The sequence below is a fragment of the Mastigoproctus giganteus genome, chromosome 7 (assembly GCF_048544385.1).
Source record: "Mastigoproctus giganteus isolate SK-2022 chromosome 7, ASM4854438v1, whole genome shotgun sequence".
Taxonomy (NCBI): domain Eukaryota; kingdom Metazoa; phylum Arthropoda; class Arachnida; order Uropygi; family Thelyphonidae; genus Mastigoproctus; species Mastigoproctus giganteus.
Window position 1 is genome coordinate 2270447 of NC_143581.1, and position 20133 is coordinate 2290579.

Genomic DNA, 20133 nt, shown 5'->3' on the forward strand with positions numbered 1-20133 from the left:
CTGATATCATTATTTTAAAGTAGTTTATATTTTCAAAATAAAAATAGTATTCGTACATTTTGTGCAGTTTTTTTTTTTTTAAATCACAATCGAAGGTTATTTTAAAGAAAAAACATTTAAGGGGCGGCATTTCTCCCAGCGGGAGATTTTTCCCAGCAAATACTGTGAATTATTTTAATAATTTAAATATAGATGCAGAGAAACTATGTACAGACAAAATGTATAGGACCGAAATCTTTGGTAATGTGTACCGGCAGGTACAAATATAATAAGAAGACTAATTTAATAATTTATATAATAATATTTATTAGTAAATTGATAAGAGGAGTTTACCTCAATATAGTACGTGGAACACTTCCGTATGATACCCTCCAGAAATTAAAACGGAAAAAACGAAAAAATCGGCAACTTACCGGTCCATTAAAGTAAAATATAAATAAAGTAAAATATAAATAATTAAATAATCAATTTAACACAATTCAAAATCAATTCAAAACAATTAAAATTCAAATTAACGCAATTAAAAGAATAACGAAAATATTCAAAACGATCTTCCTTCCTTTTTGTATCGATTGTATCTTACTGGAGAGACAGGAAGTGAATGAAATAGTCAATAAGAGTTTGGAAATTAATTAGATAGTATGAATCAGAGCTGTAATACTCAATATGTTCTACGTTGATAATAATATTAGTAAATTGATAAGAGGAGTTTACCTCAATATAGTACGTGGAACACTTCCGTATGATACCCTCCAGAAATTAAAACGGAAAAAACGAAAAAATCGGCAACTTACCGGTCCATTAAAGTAAAATATAAATAAAGTAAAATATAAATAATTAAATAATCAATTTAACACAATTCAAAATCAATTCAAAACAATTAAAATTCAAATTAACGCAATTAAAAGAATAATTTTCGTTATTCTTTTAATTGCGTTAATTTGAATTTTAATTGTTTTGAATTGATTTTGAATTGTGTTAAATTGATTATTTAATTATTTATATTTTACTTTATTTATATTTTACTTTAATGGACCGGTAAGTTGCCGATTTTTTCGTTTTTTCCGTTTTAATTTCTGGAGGGTATCATACGGAAGTGTTCCACGTACTATATTGAGGTAAACTCCTCTTATCAGTTTACTAATATTATTATCAACGTAGAACATATTGAGTATTACAGCTCTGATTCATACTATATAATAATATTTAGCATTTAACAATTCGCAATTAATTAAACCAACTTAACAATTAATTCATTAACCACATACTCTGTGTTTTTTCATCTCCAAATATTGTAAATAAGTTCGTGTAAATACTGATATAATGTAACCACACCCTCTAGCCACGTGCTGTCTATGGGTGTCTCGAAAGAGAAATAAACAGATAATAATAATTTCGAAGACTTGCATCATACTGAGAAAATCTACCGCACGGCCCTGTGGTGATGTACCATAGAATAAGGATGAAATGAGGTTACAGCCAGACATTTTCGACAGGTATAAAAGGAAATTTATAGGGGTTGTATAAGAATTACCAAAATACCAGAAGTCGATACAAGATGCTCGAAAATATGGTCGCATAACATCAGAACGGCGTGGCACTCTCCAACGGCTAAACATGTCTAATAGCAGTGAACTAAGCTCGATATAAGAGTGTCTATAAGATTCTGTGGCAACAAATCCCATTCCTCCACGCAGAGACTGAAGAGTTGGCAGTCGGCATGCAATGCGATGCGATGCGTCCTACGCATGTTCGATCGGATTTAAGTCTGCTGATAGTAGTGGCCATGGCAGTCGTTGGATATCTTAATTTACAAGATATTCCTCCACCACAACTTGGGTGCTATGTGTAGTGGCGTTGTCATGCATGAAAAGAAAATCTGGGCCAGCCACATCCCTAAAAATTCGCACATAGGGTTCCAGAATCTGATCTCGGTACCCCTATCAAAAACATGGAGGTGAGGCCGTTGATCATTATTCCACCCTACACTACAATACTGCCTCCAAATTAAGTGTTCCTTTTTCTAATGTTGAAGAGATGGTTTCACATTCCTCATTGTCTCCAGATAAATTAACATCAAGAACCTGTCTGTAGGCTAAAACGGCACTCATCAGAGAATAGAACTGTACTCATTTGACAGATGTTCATGGCGTCACATGTTCATGGCACCAGTTTCGACGAACTGTGTGGTGGTGGTTTGGGGTTAATGGGATACGAACCACTGGCTTCCTTGCGTAGAGTCCACTTTAATTAAGCTTTCTTAACACAATCTGGTTGCAAATCTTTTCACCTGTGGCAGCAGCAATCTCAAGAGACAGTTGATGACAGACAGGACATCATAGGTTTCTGTTTTACTGTTAGAGACAGACAACAGTCTGTTCTGGTTGACGTAAATTCTCTGACAACTCGAGCCAGCTCTTCTTGTAATGGTTCCTCTCTGTGAAGCTGCTTCCATAGAGTGTAGAATGTGTTTAGTGTCAAACGGCACCAGGGGTTTACCCCATTTCCGCGTAGTATACATTGTGGGTGCGAAACATAACACTGTCAATGCCAGAGGTTTAAAAGTGTATGGATTTTGTATGTGTAGCGTCGTGTACCGTTGTTCCTCTGGTCATTTAGCAGTTGGGCCCAATGGGACCCAACATTGTCCACACTCTGCCCCGTGGAGGCAGACCAGGTACACCAATATTATAGTTATTTACTCTGGCAGGTCCTGCCACCTAATTTCCTGAGATTTCAGTGGCAAGGATCTAAAAATAATAAAAAAATAAAAAAAAAAAATTAATGGCGGGGGGGAGAAGAAAAGGCACTTGAGGTGTATGTGATGACCAGAATGAAGACTGCCTTGTAGAAGAGCACAAGGGTGCGCCTCCTGAGTCCAGGCGAGTGACCCTGGCGACCATTGCTGTGTACTTTATTTTTGAATGGACGTTGTTGAGATGAGGGACAAATGATAATGGATTATCTGAGGTAATTAAAAATTGTGTTAATTAAATTTTTGAGTGGGGGTATGATTACTAGGGATTGATTTTAATGCATCATGAAAATTTTTAAGCGAGAGCGGGGGGGACTGAAGTTTGGGGGAAACAGACAGAAATATGGGGTCAATAGAGAAGGCGACCCCAAGGTGTCAGTGGGGCAGATCCATGCCCCACCAGACAGGTGGGACCAGCAGGAGAGGAGACAAAGAGACCGCCAGCTCCTCCACTAGGAGGAAAGGGAAAGAAAGGACAATGCAAGGGAGCATGATTTTGAGAGCCAAGATTGCCTTGAACATCAAAGCTGTGGCAAGTCTCCTTAGTAGTTCCCGTTCGGTGAGTCCAGTCCGATCTAAGAAATGTCACTCATGGGAACAGTGTCCTATCTTCCAGTTTGTCCTAGTTATGGTCTGAGTCTGATCGCCCTTGGGGCGCATGTCCATCCAATTGTCACTTAAAATGTAGATCCGTTCAGTGATTCTGGTCGTTTTGGTGGTCACTCTTGGGACATGTCCTGTTCTTTGTGGAGACGATGACGTAGTGATTGGTTGTTTTGCACTTTGTTGTTACAGCCTGGTTCTTCCAGGACGTGTGATTTTCTTGTGGCAGGTTGGCCAGGGCTTGAGGTTATATCCAAGGTGGATCCAGTAGGTTAGGATCGGCTGGTGGCGGAAGTGTATGGCATCTGGCAAACATCTTTTGGGCAAAGTCAGAAAAGGCTCTGTGGTGATTTTATCCTCCAGTAGGTAATGCTCCTGATTTGTAGGTATAAAATGAAGTTGGGTGACAAGTAAACAACAGAGATCTTCTTACAATTCGCACTCGTACACAAGATGGTGCCAGGACTCCAAGGAGCCACAGGCACACCTTGGGTTATCAATAATTCCCAGTAGATTTAGTTTGCAGCAGATTGCTCCGTGCCCTGTGAGGAGGTAGGTCGTATATAAGCCTGGGGAGAACCAGAAAAGGCTCTGATAATGTGGTATGTAGTTTGTACACTTTTTCCCTTTGTGGAGTCTGCCCAGCATTATTGCCAGATGGGTTTGTAGTCTCCTTTTCTCTATGGGTCGATTATTGGCAGGACCTGTGGTAAAGTTCACGAATGTAGTGCTGATTCCACGGTTCAGATGGTAGAGCATATCCATACGGGCAACCTCCAGGTCTGGGGTTAGAGCCCTCACAATCACCTAAAGCGAATGAGTTGACACTGTGTTGACCATAACACGTACAGGCACGTGTTATGGTCAAAAGGATCGGTCTTTGGATTATGCCCAGTCTTCTTCGGTTCACTGCTGTTGAGGATTTACGGTACCAGGCACTTGAGGTGTATGTGATGACCAGAATGAAGACTGCCTTGTAGAAGAGCACAAGGGTGCGCCTCCTGAGTCCAGGCGAGTGACCCTGGCGACCATTGCTGTGTACTTTATTTTTGAATGGACGTTGTTGAGATGAGGGACAAATGATAAATTTCTATCCAGGATGACGCCTAGGTATTTTAAAAAACTTAAAATTTTAAAAACTAGAAACTTGGAATCATATATTATATGATTGTTGTTTATATACTGAGCATAGATAGGTTGAAATTAAAGATTAATAACACTGTTTACGGTGTATCTGGGTATTAAGTAAAAGTATGTGGCAGTTATTTATGCATGTTTACTGATTACTAAAGTCCGTTTGTTTCAATCACGTAAAGATTTTTAACAATTCATTAACAAAATATTACCTAGGTATTATACGCAAATGTGTACAAAACTATAGTTTCTGCAATGGTTTACAGTTTTATACCCCTATATTCGTAATCAGTAACAAATATTTGCCTTAAATACAACAAGTTGTGCATGTTTAACCCTAACTACACACTGCAAGGTCCTACTGCAAGTATTACCCTGCAGTGTGCGTAGGGGAGTACATGCGGTCACAGTACTCCTGTAAAAACCATCATGAGCTCTCATTGTACGTTAGTTTTTTTTAGTATGGCAACCAGAAAGTGTATAAACAGCCCCAACATATTTTGTTACATATGTGGTAGTTTTGATCCTGTAAAGCAGAGGCGAAATATTACCGATTTTGTAAAAAAATAATATTATGCATACTTTGACATAAAACTAGGCGGTCAGGATAAATCGTGGGCACCACATAAAGTATGCCATACATGTGTCGAACATCTTAGAAAATGGAGTCAAGGAAAAAAGGTGTGCTTACCATTTGCTATTCCTATGGTGTGGCGGAAGCCAGTAAGTCATGCCGAATGTTACTTTGTGTGTATGTGACGTTAAAGGTTACAATTCAGAAAATAAAAAGGACAGCAAATATCCAGATCTACCGTCAGCCATAAGACCAGTTCCGCATGGACCTGATCTGCCTGTAAAACCTCCACCAGAAACTTTGAAGTCCACATCTTCTTCACACCGAAGCAGAAGCTAAAGAGGTTAGTGAAGAGGAATGTTATCAACCAGAAAATATTTTACCACCACAGCAATTCACGCAAGCCGAACTGAACGATTTAGTGACTTAGGTCTTCCCAAGTATGCTGCTGAAATTCTGGAATCCAGACTTCAAGCGAAGAACTTAGTTGCCCCAGGTACATAATTTTTCTGGGACAGAAATCGTGAAAGGGGGTTTATACAGTATTTTTCACAAGGTCCTCTCGTATATTGCAGTGATATTCTGGTTTAATAAGTGCCTTAGGAGCTCCATCATGTTCCTAGTGAATGGAGACTATTTATAGACGCTTCTAAGACTAGTTTAAAGGTGTTCTCTTGTATAATGGAGATTAAGTACACATCTCTGCCAGTTGCTCTTTCAGTGTACTTAAAAGAAACTTATGACAATCTAAAGTTGCTTCTGGAGAAAATTAAATATCAAGATCATGAATGGCAACTATGTGTTATGTATGTTCTTGGGGAAACAGGGTGCATACACTAAAATGCCACGCTTTATTTGTGAATGGGATAGCAGAGCTAAAGTGCTGCATTGGACAAAGAAGCAATGGCCTCGGAGGCACAATCTTACACCGGGGTCAAAATATATTGTGCACGAAAGTTTGGTTAAGCCAGATAAAATACTTTTACCTCCACTGCACATCAAGTTAGGCATAATGAAGCAATTTGTTAAAGCATTGAATAAGGATGGCAACTGCTTTAAGTATATTTGCAGTAAATTTCCCAGTTTATCTGACGCACTTAAGGAGGGTATCTTCATTGGTCCCCAAAGTAGAAAATTGGTTTTAGACGGTCAGTTTGAAACTACTATGACTAACGTTGAAGCCTGGATTGCTTTTAAAAGTGTAATGGAAAACTTTCTAGGAAATCATAAATCACAGCATTATTATGAGAAAATAGTTCAAAATATGCTCGAAAAGCTTCGCAATTTAGTCTGCAATATGAGCATCAAAATTCACATTTTGCATGCCCATCTTGATTTTTCCCCCGAAAATCTTGCACAGATGAGCGAAGAACAAGGGAAGAGATTCCATCAGGACATAAAGGAAATGGAGCAGAGGTACCAGGGAAGGTGGAATACAAGCCCGTTGTTAAATCATAACAACGGACAGTAATGGCAATACAAAGGTACAGGGAAATAAAAATTAAAAAATGAATAAATAACCCCCACACCTTAGATTTGGTTTCCTCACCAAGCTTAAATATCAATCCCTTTCTTTCATTAATATGGATATAGTACCATAAAAAGTCAAAAAGAAAATAAGATTTTTGGAAGGTGAGAGAATAAGGGGGGAGGAATAAACAGCAACTTTTCGACTATCTTAGTACAATAGCGCAAACCAGCACAGAATTCAAAAGGACATTTTCTGCCGCTAATTAAATATATACCATAATTAGATCCAGTTTAAGTGTATTATTAAATATATCCAACAGAAATAACTTCCTGTTTGTGAATATATGCATATAGTAGTAATGGTAATGTGCTGCAAAATTTTAGTATCTTTAAAAGTGTGTCGCAATAACAAAAAGGTTGAGAAACTAGAGGGAGTAATACTCTTGATTTGATTATCAGTAGTGATTCTTCATGCATTAAGAATCTGCAGATAAATGAACCACTTGGTGGCAGTGACCACAGTGTGCTGAAGTGGGAGTTACTCAAAGAGGTAACTACCATTAGGGGTAAAGGGAAGGGGTATTGCTTTCGTAAAGGCGACTACAATGGACTGAGACAGTATTTAAATTCTATACAGTGGGATCAACTGATGATATTGCCAACAGCAAATTCAAAATGGGAAGCATTCAAAGAATTTATCTTGGAAGCTACTAGGCTTTACATACCAACTAAGAAATATTGTTCAAGGTTTCGGCCTAAATGGATGTCAGATGAACTGATGAGACATATGGCAGAAAAGAAAAATGCATGGGATACATACAAATTAACACGTGACACAGACGCCTATGATAGATACAAGTTGATCTGTAACCAAGTTACAAAGGAGGTTAGGCAGGTGAAGGCAGATTACGAGAGATCCTTGGCAAGGGATGCGAAGAAAAAACAGCAAAGAGTTCTTTACTTATGTAAACTCTAGAAGGAAGGGGATGAATCAGATTGGTCCACTTGAGATCGATGGGTCAACTGTTGATGACCCTGCTCAGGTAGCTAACAAACTAAATGAATATTTTGCATCAACATTCACACATGAGGAGTTATTCAGCGAGGGGAATGCCAGAGGTGTATTCAACTCTAGCAGTAAGCTAGAGAATCTTGTAATAACTGAGAGCAAAGTGGAGGAGAAATTGTTGAAGATAAACACAAGAAAGGCACCTGGGGTGGATGGGATCTATCCAGTTATATTAAAGGAGGCAGCAAAGGAAGTAAGCAAACCCTTAGCCATAATTATGAGAGCTTCCTTGGACTCAGAGGAGGTACCCATGGACTGGAGATGTGCAAATGTGACCCCAATTCACAAAGGGGGATCAAAGGCTGACACAAGTAATTATAGACCTGTGAGTTTAACTTCTGTTCCTGGAAAATTAATGGAGGCACTGGTTAAAGAAGCACTGCAGGATCATCTAGACAAGACTTCAGTTATAGCTAGGACACAGCATGGTTTTGATAAGGGTAAGTCTTGCCTGACCAATTTGATTGGATACTATGATGCAGTCACAAAAGAACTGGATGCAGGGAATAACTTTGATATTATATACTTGGATCTTAGAAAGGCTTTTGATACTGTTGCACATGGAAGACTGCTGCACAAATTGGAGCAGTGTGGCATTGGAGGCAAATTGCTGCTATGGATAAAGGGGTGGTTGAGGGGGAGAAGACAGAGAGTGGTAATCAATGGACACTGCTCATCGTGGACTAATGTTATTAGTGGAGTCCCTCAGGGTTTAGTATTGGGTCCTTTATTGTTTTCTGTATTTATAAATGATATTGATGATGGTATATCAGGCTTAATGTCCAAGTTTGCAGACGATACGAAGGTTGGCAGGGTTGTCAAGGACACTACTGACACTATGCTGCTGCAACAGGATTTGGAAAGGTTGAGCAGATGGGCTTCGAGGTGGCAAATGAAGTTTAACATTGACAAATGTAAAGTACTACATATGGGAAACAGCAACCCCAGAGCAACGTATCAACTCTGTGGTACTACACTGACAGTGGTAGAGAATGAAAGGGACCTGGGGGTGGTTGTGCAGGCAGATATGAAGTTCTCTGAGCAGTGCAGACGGGCTGCAAGAGTAGCTCATGGTGTATTGTCAATGATATATAGGAATTTTTCTAGCAGGGATAAGGAGGTGATTATTCCCTTGTATAAGGCAATGGTCAGGCCAAACCTAGAGTACTGTATACAGGCCTGGAGGCCTCATTTCAAGAAGGATGTAGAGCTGCTGGAACGAGTACAGAGAAGGGCAACTAGATTGGTGAATGGGACAAAGGGGTGCTCTTACGAAGAAAGGCTTAAGTTTTGCGAATTACAGTGTCTGAAAACTAGGCACCAGCGAGGTGATCTGATAGAGGTGTACAAAGCCTTGAATGGTTTGAGCATGCTCAATGCTGATGGGATTCTTCCTCTTGCTCAGAATAATCACCTGAGAGGGCATAAATTCAAATTGAGGAAAGACAGATGTAGGATAGATGTGCGGAAATTTGCCTTTAGCCAGCGGGTGGTTGGTAGGTGGAACAGACTTCCATCCCTTGTTGTGGAAGTTGATAGCCTAAATAAGTTTAAGGCTCAGCTGGACAGGTATTTCGAACGAACAGAGGGGTGAAGTGGAAGTGGTTATTTTTATTTATTTATGTTACTTTTTTTTTTTGGCTGATGCTGCATAAGCTTGCTTTCTTGCATCAAATGCCTCTACTAATGCTAATGCTAAACACAGGTCTAGTTCTTCCTTGAATTTATTTAAACTATCAACATCCACAACAACAGATGGAAGTTTGTTCCAGCAGTCAACCACCCACTGGCTAAAGGTAAACTTCCTGAAGTTTACGGCACCTCTGTAGCCAAATGGGAAGGAGCAGCAGTGTGTAGCACGTGCTTCTTGATTAGATCCGGGTTCGAGCCTGTCACCACCAAATACGGAGGATGCGGAAAGGTCAGGGAATGACCACCGCATTTCCCGGAGCAATATTGCCTTAGTTGCTAATGCTCCTAAAAACGAAATAACAAACAAACAAACCTGAAGTTTACCACAGCTGAAAATATTTGACATAAAATTTAATACTAATATATAATTTTTGGGGGGGGGGAAAGGGTTTTGAAAATAGAAAACCGGACAGTTCATTTTTGCTCTCGATTTGCCTTCCTGCAAATAGTACTTTGCAAATTTTGAGGCATCACCTTGTCAACAAGAGCAGCATGTTCTTGTTTCATACAATCAAGTAGAGACCCTAATGAGTTTCTAGTCAACTAGAAACTCAATAGTGTGTCTCTATTTGATTACATGAATGTTGCACTTTAGCACTTTTCATATTTTTTTAATGAGCTAAAGTTTTTTTTCAATAGAAAGAACAATCCTTTTTGTTTTAAAATAGGCAAAGTTTACTCAAATAAAGTTCAGAAACAAATATCAAAATAAACTATACAGTAGTAAAAAAAACTGAAGGATTGCAGAAATATGATTAGAATGACCTATTAGGTAGACAATTAAGGTAGGAATGAGTTTGGGATATTCAAAGGAAATTCCATAAAATGTAAACAAACACCTGCAATGGATTAGAGCTGTATGGATTACAATATGGATTGCACATATTTCTTTCTGGTATCTTGACAGACTTCTGCAAGCTGTAGAGGCCCTTGTTAATATGCCCTGAATAATCAGCAGCATATTATACCAGCCTGAAAAGCCAGCAATTGTTACCTTACAGAGGGAGGAATGCATTTTATATATTATAATAAAATAATGTAATTATCAAAGATATGAAAATAAACACTTCACTCTAGTAACTATTGTGGACACTATTTTTCCAGCCCTTTTATATAGTTTATCTGTACATTCTATTTCATCAACGTGGTAATAAATCCTCAAGGTCTGCCAACACAAAGGATGATGCTGTCCACACTGCAGTACATAAATCTAGATTAGCAGGATCCTCAACAGTCATTGTGTCCCCATTGGAATGATGAAAATAAAAATATTTTGCATTATCATTAAGCAGAGTAGAACCAGGTATTCCTGCCTGAATCCAAATTGTTATATCAGAACCTTCTGGTGATAGCTCTAAATGAGTTGCATTTACAATGTCTAATAACTGTAGAATTTCCTGTACAATGCATTGTGCTTGTTTATTTTTTCCAGAAAATGTTAATCCACGAGGTTTGAAAGTACCTTCATCAGATTCCATAACCAGACTATAGTTGCCTAGTTCTCCTTTGTGACTGTTGAAATAAGCTTGTGCACCCCAAAGTCCTTCTTCTTCTCCAGTCCACAAAACAGCCCGAAGAGTACGAGTTGGACGGAGTTGCAGCTCACGAAGAACAGAAAGTGCTCTCCAAGAAATAAAAGCTCCTGCACCATCATCCATAGCTCCCTGTCCAACATCCCAACTATCCAAATGACCACTTACAAGCACAACCTAAATGACATGGGGAGAATGAATGCTTTGGTTACTATATGTACTATACATTAATAATGAATCACTGGATATTTTAAAATTTAAGATTATTATATAACCACTTTTCAGACTAAGATTTTAATTAATTCAAAATTAAAATTTTCTGTTCCAACTTAGCAGTTTGCCATATACAAAGTTGTTACTGCTGCTGATTTACAGGTAATGAAATGGATTAATATTAAAAATAACAAGAGTGTTTTTTTTTTAGCATTAGCAGATGCATATGGTGCAAAGAAAGCAAGCTTATACAGCATCAGCCAAAAAAAAAAAAAAAAAAATCTCATTTCACCCATCCATTCACTCCAAAAGTTTGTCCACTTCTTCCTTAAATTTATTCAAGCTATCAACTTCCAGGCACATCTATTTGATAACTGTCTTTCCTAAATTGTGAAACAGTTATGTGGAAATTTGCCTTTAGCCAACAGGTAGTTGATTTACAGGTGATGAAATACGCTAATATTAAAAACAGCAAGGGCTTTTTTTTTAAGCATTAGTAGAGGCATATGATGCAAGAAAGCATAATTTTTTTTAAATAATTGACCTCCTTACTAAGACACTGTATCATATCTCTATAATTATATTTTTCTCCTAAGAAAGAAACAAAAATATTAATAAAAGTCTAAAGAGGTCATTTATTCCAATACCAATTCATATCTAACTTAACCAATCTCAATTTTGTTTTTGCATCAGTTATATCACACTAGACTGATTCAGTCTTTTAAATTAAAACAAAATGCGTTTCATTATTAAGAACAAAATCCTTCCCTTTTTTGTTCTCTATAAACATGATGTCTTTGTCATGTCTTTCCACCAGTATACATTATATTCAAATTCAAATTCTGCATTCACAAGAATAACTTTATACTTCTGAATTTTTTATATAATTGATGGTCGTCATTTCATTTTGTTCCGTTCTTGAAAATAATACTTTCTTGTTTTTTGTCAGCAGGTATTTTTTCTTTTTTTTTTTGCACATTTGAAGTAATGCTCTATATAAGTGCAAAAATTAGCACACAAAGATAATGTAAAAAATAACGAAGACTTTTTCTTCACAAACAAAAAAAAAAATATATATATACAGCAATACCCTGCATAGCACTGATAACTGGTACTGAAACTGTTCCGTGTTATGTGAAACCGTGCTGATTGAGGTGTAATTATAATGGGTTTTAATTGAATGTGTACCAGAGAAACAGTCTATAAACAGTCTATAATAAGTCTATAAACAATTTGTGCTTAATAGCAAATCAAAGGATTTGAAATAAAAAATATTGCAAAAATTTTATTAATGAAAAGGTAACATCATGAGAGATGAGAAAAAAGCTTTATTGTTTATTTAGGTATTTCAATAATAAAGTCTGGTGAAGTCGTCTCTTCTTTTTCTCAGCGTACAAGTCTTTGTGGCATCGAATCCCATCTTGTAAAATTTTCCGTATCTTGATGCTACATTCAACATCCGGATCTCCATTCATAATCACCGTGCAGGCCAAGTCAATCCCCCGAAAAATTTTCTTCAATCTTCTATTGAAAATTCTTTTGGTGTCACTTTAGTGTTATCGACTTCAGAATTGTTTTCCTCTTCTTCATATGCAGTTTGCTCATCAAGTTCAAGGAGAGTTGTATCATCTAAGTCATTTGCATGTGAGTCAGTGCAGTCACGTACGTTGGCAGTGTCCAAAGTTTCGAATCTCAAGTCTTTTCTGATCTTCACAATGCCTTCAATAATTGTCTTAATTTGCAATTCAAAACCAGTGAAATCATTTGCCAAAATGGGCAAACAGAACGCATGTTGCTGGCAGTGATTTCTAGCCAAGATGCAAATATATTTGATGCTTATACACATACATATATACAGTAAACCCTCGCTAATTGGATTAACTGGGGAAAGAGGTCATCCAGATTAGTGAAGCAAAAGATTGCTTTAAAAGAACAAAAACTTAGAACACATAAAAATGGAAAATTTAATAAATAAAATATAGGTAGTGCTGATGAAAATAAATAAAAAGATATCACTGTAGAGCCTTTATTTAAAACCGATAAAAAGACAATACATTTATCCATCGATAGATGGATAAATGTATTGCCTTTTTATCGCTTAATAATAAATAAATTATTAAGCGATACCTAATAAATGTATATTTATTAGGTGGAGCTGGCATTACACACCAATGGCACTTGATTGTTGCTCTGAATACCACTTAAATAGAGCTTCTTTCAGCAACTTTTGGCTTTTTTAATGTCTGTCTATTTGATACACTGCTTTTATCGCTTCCTACATTGAATTTTAAAGCAAATGTCTTTATAGATTCGTTTTGTTTTTTAATATTTGGCACAGTTTGTTGGCCAATACCAAATTTTTCAGCAATTTTTTTTTCAGGAACACCATTTTCAAGTTGTTCTATTATTTTGAGCTTGCTAATGATAGTTAAAGTAATGTGTTTTCTTTTTATTCCACTTTTCAATTCTTTAGAACCCATAATTATATAAAATATGTTAACTTATGTACATATATACTATATAGTATCGGTGTAAATACACCATAGTTAACTCAAATTTGAACTACGTAAGTAGTGTAGAAGGCATCGTTTTAATTGTATCTCATATTGTGGTTGCCTTCACAACGAGATAGCGGTATTGCACTACTTGTGAAGGCAACCACAATATGAGATACAATTAAAATGATGCCTTCTACACTATTTACGTAGTTCAAATTTATGGGTTAACTATGGTGTATATACACCGATACTATATAGTTAATTACCAAAACCCATAAGAATTATGCCTTGTGCATTTCATTTTCAAAGTACATATATATGTATAAAGAAGTACGCAAATGAAGCGATATAAGCAATGATGTTATTGAGGTCCGACTCAGAGTCAAGAACAATACTGAATAACATGCAAGATGTATATTTGTATGTTTCAATCCAGATTAAATGTAACCGGATTAGCGAGGATTTACTGTGTGTATATATATATTTAATAAATAATACAGGGATTACCTTGGTAATCCCTGTATTATTTATAGGAAGGCTTCTTTTCCAACTGTCCTAGTCCATCACGTAAAACAATTAAAATACAAAAATAAAATCGATAAAATTCATTTTAATGTGTTCCATACTGACAGTACAACAGCGATTTAATAACCCGGAATCACCGTCGAGATCCCAACCCGATTCCAAAAAATATCAACTGTGATGCAACTATCAACATAGGAAAACATTATGTTAAAATTTCAAACAGATTAAAAAACAAATATGAAATACGTGAAGACAGATTTCTTCCTCCTTAAGTTAGACAAATACTTTGATGTCTCGTGTTCACAGGATGTTGTTGTTGTTGTTTGGTTTTTAGGAGCATTAGCAATTAAGGCCATATTGCTCTGGGGATATGCAGTGGTCCTTCCCTGACCTTTCCGCATCCTCCATATTTGGTGGTCACAGGCTCGAACCCCGGTCTAATCAAGAAGCGTGTGCAACGTACTGGTGCTCCTGCCCACCTGGCTATGGAGGTGCCAAATGAAACTAAAAAATGCGCCAATGCATATGTATTTAAAAGGAAATTTAATTTTCATCATGCATAAGTTTATAGGACCAATCGTCTGATATCAAAAAAGGTCTGCAGATGTTAATGGAGTTTCTACAGAGTTTCATTTCAAGGGTTTCGGCAATAAGTAACTTTCTATAATTATGCTGGATATTAATTATTTTGGTTTCATTAAAGAGGAAAGAATGTTCCTCATTCACAGCATGAAATGCCAACTCTGAAGCATTAGTTCTCATCGCATGTACTGAAGCCTGATTTTTGTTTTATGCAAAAATCCAAAACCCTCCCAAGTAGATCCGATATAAGCAGAGTCACAGTCTATACAATAAATGCTGTAAACAAGATCATGTGTTTGTTGAATTAATGTGTTTGAAGAATTAATCAAACGTTTCCTTAATAACGTATGTAATTTATTAGTAGGTCTAGCTATCACTTTCATATCAGTGTGTGTGTGTGTGTGTGTGTGTGTGTGTGTGTTATGGGGGTTTAACGGCGCATAAGCTGCTGTGGCTATAAGGCGTCTATTCACATAAAAATGCTAAACACAAAATTTAGGCGTAATTTTTAGAATTTAGAATTTCGTATAGACCAATTATTTTCAGGTAAGAGAAAAACTCGTTGATTTTTGCATTATCTCCAATAATATGTTATAATGTCATTGGTTCTTGTAGATTTCTCAGGGAAAACAGGACAGATGTTCTGTCCTGTTGATAGTGAGGGCAGTCAATCAGAATATGTTTGACTGTTTAATTTTCCGAACAGTATGGACTCTGAGGAGGATCTTTGCCTGTGAGTAGATGGAGGTGAATCAGATATGTAAGTCCGATTCATGCCTGTGAAAGTATCACTTCTTCTCTTCGCACTGTTTTGGTGCTTGAGTGCCAACGCTTTGGATTGTGTTTCAACTGGTAGAGTTTATTATTGGTTTGGGTGTGCTATAGCTCTTTCCACTGCGCAAAACATGCTGTTTTTTTTTTTCTTTTTTTTTTTGGTAGTTGTTGGCGCATCGGCTTCTGTGGCCATAATGCACCTCCCAAGGTTTTTGCAGTACTTTGATCCAAGCCCGAGGCGGGATTCAAACCCGCGACCTTTGGGTTGCCAGGCACTTTACCCACCCGGCTAGCCCGGCCGGTACATGCTGTTTGTATGATATGACTGTAGTCAGAGACTGGAACTGGAACAGAGGTTAAATCAAAAGTTGATGGATTTTTAGCAGTTTGATCAGCAAGTTTGTTCCCCTTTATCGCCAAATGTGCTGGGATCCAGCAAAAGGTCAACAATTAAAGACATTCTTCATTTTGTAATAGGAGTCTTTTAATTTGATTTAACACAGGGTGAACCTTGAAGGAAGAGTTTTGCATTGCCGTAATTGAGCTGAGAGAGTCCGTCTATAGAATGTATTTTAGAGATGAGTAGAGATTCAGGTTGTCTAAAGATAATTTTATTGCATGAAGTTCTGCAGAGAAGCTGTTATACTAGGGTGGAAGTGCATCCGAAATGATTGTAGAGGGAAATACTGCCGCTGCTCCAACGGCTGAATGTGATTTGGAGCCATCAGTATATATTGGCAAAAAATCTGCGTATTTCTGAATATGGCTTGCATGGAGTTGTTTCACATAGAGTATCGGTAGACTATTCTTTCCCCACTTGTGAAGATAAGTATCGGAAGATAACTGAGGAGGGGAAGTCCGTGGCGGTTGGGAGTAATTCATTAATTGTTGACTGTTGAAAATAGGAACATTCCAACTCTGCATTAATTCAACAAGACGCAAGCCTGTTGGTCTTATTTTACTGGATTTATTTCTATAGAGGTTTTGCAGTGGTGGATTAAAGAAGTATGGCTCAATAGGATGCTGACAGCAACTTTGTATTTGGGCTGCGTACTTAAGAAGTAGAGTTTTCCTGTGGAGGCAAAGAGGAGGCTCATGAGCTTCAATATATAAACTATGGGTAGGAGATGTCCTGAAAGCATCAAGGACAATCCTCAATGAACTATGCTGTACAGGTTCCAGCCAGCGTAGTGTACTCTTTCGGGCAGAATCATAAATTGGAGCACCATAATCCAAATGGGCTCTGATCAATGCTCTATATAGGAGCAGCAAAGATGTACGGTCTGCTCCCCACGACAGGACAGAAAAAGCTTTTAGTATATTCAGCTTTTTGAGGCAGGTAGTATGCACAAATTTAATATGCTCAAAGAAGTTTAACTTCCTGTCAAGGATTAATCCAAAGAATCTGGCCTTGTCAGTCACTGGAATGGTAGAGTTTGACATCCGAAGTTCAGGATCTGTATGCAATTTACGTTGATTGCAAAAGTGAATTGCAATGGTTTTCTGCTGTGACAGATAATAGCCATTGCACGTTGCCCACCTTTGGACTTTATTCAGAGATATCCGCAATTGCCGTTCAATGGATCTCATGTTCTGAGAATGGCAAGAAATACAGAGATCATCAGCGTAAAGGTAGGTCTGAACAGTATTTGGAAGTTCTTTTGTATGGAATCAATTCTAAGGGCAAAGAGGGTTGCTACAGACCCTTGTGGTACTCCTTCTTCCTGTAAAAATGTCACAGAAAGCGAGTTGTGGTATTGAACTTGAAACGAACGATTCTGAAGAAAGTTCCTGATGAATATAGGCAGGGTGCCTCGTAGACCAAGAGCATGGAGGTCATTGAGAATGCCATGACACCAGGTAGTGTCAAACGCCTTCTCTACGTCTATAGAAACCATAACAAGATGTTCATTTTTAACAAAGGCATTACAAATTGCAGACTCAACTTTGATCATGAGATCTAAGGAGGACCTGTTCTGGCAAAATCCATGCTGATTATTACTCAGGATATGTTGCGTTTCTATGATCCAAACAAGTCAATTATGGATTATTTTTTCAAGTAACTTGCCAAGGCAAATGGAGAGGGAAATTAGTCTGTAACTGTATGGACTAGTAGGATCTTAGCATTAGTAGAGGCATATGATGCAAGAAAGCAAGCTTATGCAGCATCAGCCAAAAAAAAAAAAAAAAAAAAAACCCTTCCACTTCACCCCTCCGTTCATTCGAAATACCTGTCCAGCTGAGCCTTAAATTTATTTAGGCTATCAACTTTCACAACAAGGGATAGAAGTCTGTTTCACCAACCAACTACCCACTGGCTATAGACAAATTTCCGCACATCTATCCCACATCTGTCTTTCCTCAATTTGAATTTATGCCCTCTCAGGTGATTATTCTGAGCAAGAAGCAGTATCCCATCAGCATTGAGCATGCTCAAACCATTCAAGGCTTTGTACGCCTCTATCAGATCACCTCGCTGGTGCCTAGTCTCCAGACACTGCAATTTGCAAAACTTAAGCCTTTCTTCGTACGAGCAACCCTTCGTTCCATTCACTGACCTTGTTGCCCTTCTCTGTACTCGTTCCAGCAGCTCTACATCCTTCTTGAAATGAGGCCTGTATACAGTACTCAGGGTGTGGCCTGACCATTGCCTTATACAAGAGAATAATCACCTCCCTATCCCTGCTAGAAAAATTCCTGTATATCATTGATAAGACACATGAGCTACTCTTGCAGCCCATCTGCACTGCTCAGAGAACTTCATATCTGCCTGCGCAATTACCCCCAGGTCCTTTTCATTCTCTACCACTGTCAGTGTAATACCACTGAGTTGATACATTGCTCTGGGGTTGCTGTTTCCCATATGTAGTACTTTACATTTGTGAATGTTAAACTTCATTTGCCACCTCTCAGCCCCCATCTGCTCAACCTTTCCAGATCCTGTTGCAGCAGCGTAGCATCCTTAACAACCCTGCCAACCTTTGCATTGTCTGCAAACTTGGACATTAAGCTTGATATACCATCATCAATATTATTTATAAATACAGAAAACAACAATGGACCCAACACTGAACCCTGAGGGACTCCACTAATAACATTACTCCACGATGAGCAGTGTCCATTAATTACCACTCTGTCTTCTGCCACTCAACCATCCCTTTATCCATAGCAACAATTTGGCACCAATGCCACACTGCTCCAATTTTTGCAGCAGTCTTCCATGTGCAACAGTATCAAAAGCCTTTCTAAGATCCAAATATATAATATCAAAGTTATTCCCTGCATCCAATTCTTTTGTGACTACATCTTAGTATCCAATCAAATTGGTCAGGCAAGACCTTCCCTTAACAAAACCATGCTGTGTCTGAGCTATAACTGAATTCTTCTCAAGATGATCCTGCAGTGCTTCTTTAACCAGTGCTTCCATTAATTTTCCTGGAACAGAAGTTAAACTCACAGGTCTATAATTACTTGTGTCAGCCTTTGATTCTCCTTTGTGAATTGGGGTTACATTTGCACATCTCCAGTCTGTGGGTACCTCCCTTGAGTCCATGGAAGCTTTCATAATTATGGCTAATGGATTGCTTACTTCCTTTGCTGCTTCCTTTAATATAACTGGATAGATCCCATCCACCCCAGGTGCCTTTCTTGAATTTATCTTCAACAATTTCTCCTTCACTTTACTCTCAATTATTACAAGGTCATCTAGCTCACTGCCAGTGTTTTCTTCATCTATGGCATTCCACGGGGAGAAACTTTTACTGGAATTCCAGCAAATTTCGAAAGCTTTTTCAGTTTCTCTGAATGTTTACTGTTCATTGTTTCCACTAGTATGTCCCCTGATTGCAATCTCTTGACTGTCTTAGGAGATCCTGCTAGACTTTCCAGGTGTTTCTGGATAAGAAACGGAGAAGTTTACTAAGAGACTGATCTGCAAGAGAGTGCATGAGGAATGCAGGAAAATATGTCGCTGAGGAAGTGGGTTGCGACATGTCATGTTCCAAGTCTAACTCAGGCTGAGAGCTTGTCGGCTCCAGAGGAGGAAACACATTTAATTCCATATATGCTCCTTTTTGCCCTTGGCAGATTAGCTGTTCTGCCAAGGTTTCCAGCCCCGCCACGGGGAGGCAGGAGCAGTGCCTGGTGTGTCCAAGCGTAAAGTAGTAAATGTTAGTAATAGAAGTAAGAAAAAATAAAGAAAGATGGTTTTTCTTTCTTGCTCTGCATAAGTACTTTTGTAACAGTAGCTGTTATGAAATAAATACATTTCTTAAGGATAAGAACTTAAAAGAACAATAAATTGCTTTTGATAATCGCACTTTGCGCACAGAGAAAATGCTCTATCACAATCGCTTGGCACCCGGGGCCTCATATCAGTGCCCTTACATAAATAATTCAATTTGTTGCACCAATTTTCAACATATGGGATTGTAATACTTTTTATCAATATTTGTTTTTTGATTGTTATTGGTTCTCTTTTCCTGGGCAATCAATTTAACTTTATTGATAGAGGTAACTGGATAACCTCTATTGAGGAATCTCTGTTAGTTCTTCGAGTTTATGTCACCCTCGTATTACAAACACGAGGGTGACACGAACGTTCCTACTATCCTACTTCTATTGCTATTTTTCGTCTTTATTAATTTAAAATACTCCTTTTTCCCTTCCCCATCCTCAATTTTATACCTCACCCTTATACCATTTGCTTGTTC

The 20133-nt window shown here is 37.9% G+C and overlaps 1 protein-coding gene across 1 annotated transcript in view; it reads right to left on the reverse strand.

Annotated features, from left to right (window-relative positions):
• Positions 1-10436: 10436 nt before the first annotated feature.
• Positions 10437-20133, reverse strand: part of LOC150082429 (carboxypeptidase Q-like) — a 34747-nt gene continuing 25050 nt past the window's right edge. The window contains exon 4 of the mRNA XM_090378602.1: positions 10437-11006. Coding sequence (XP_090234728.1) covers positions 10437-11006 — 570 coding nt within the window. The remainder of the gene's footprint in view (positions 11007-20133) is intronic.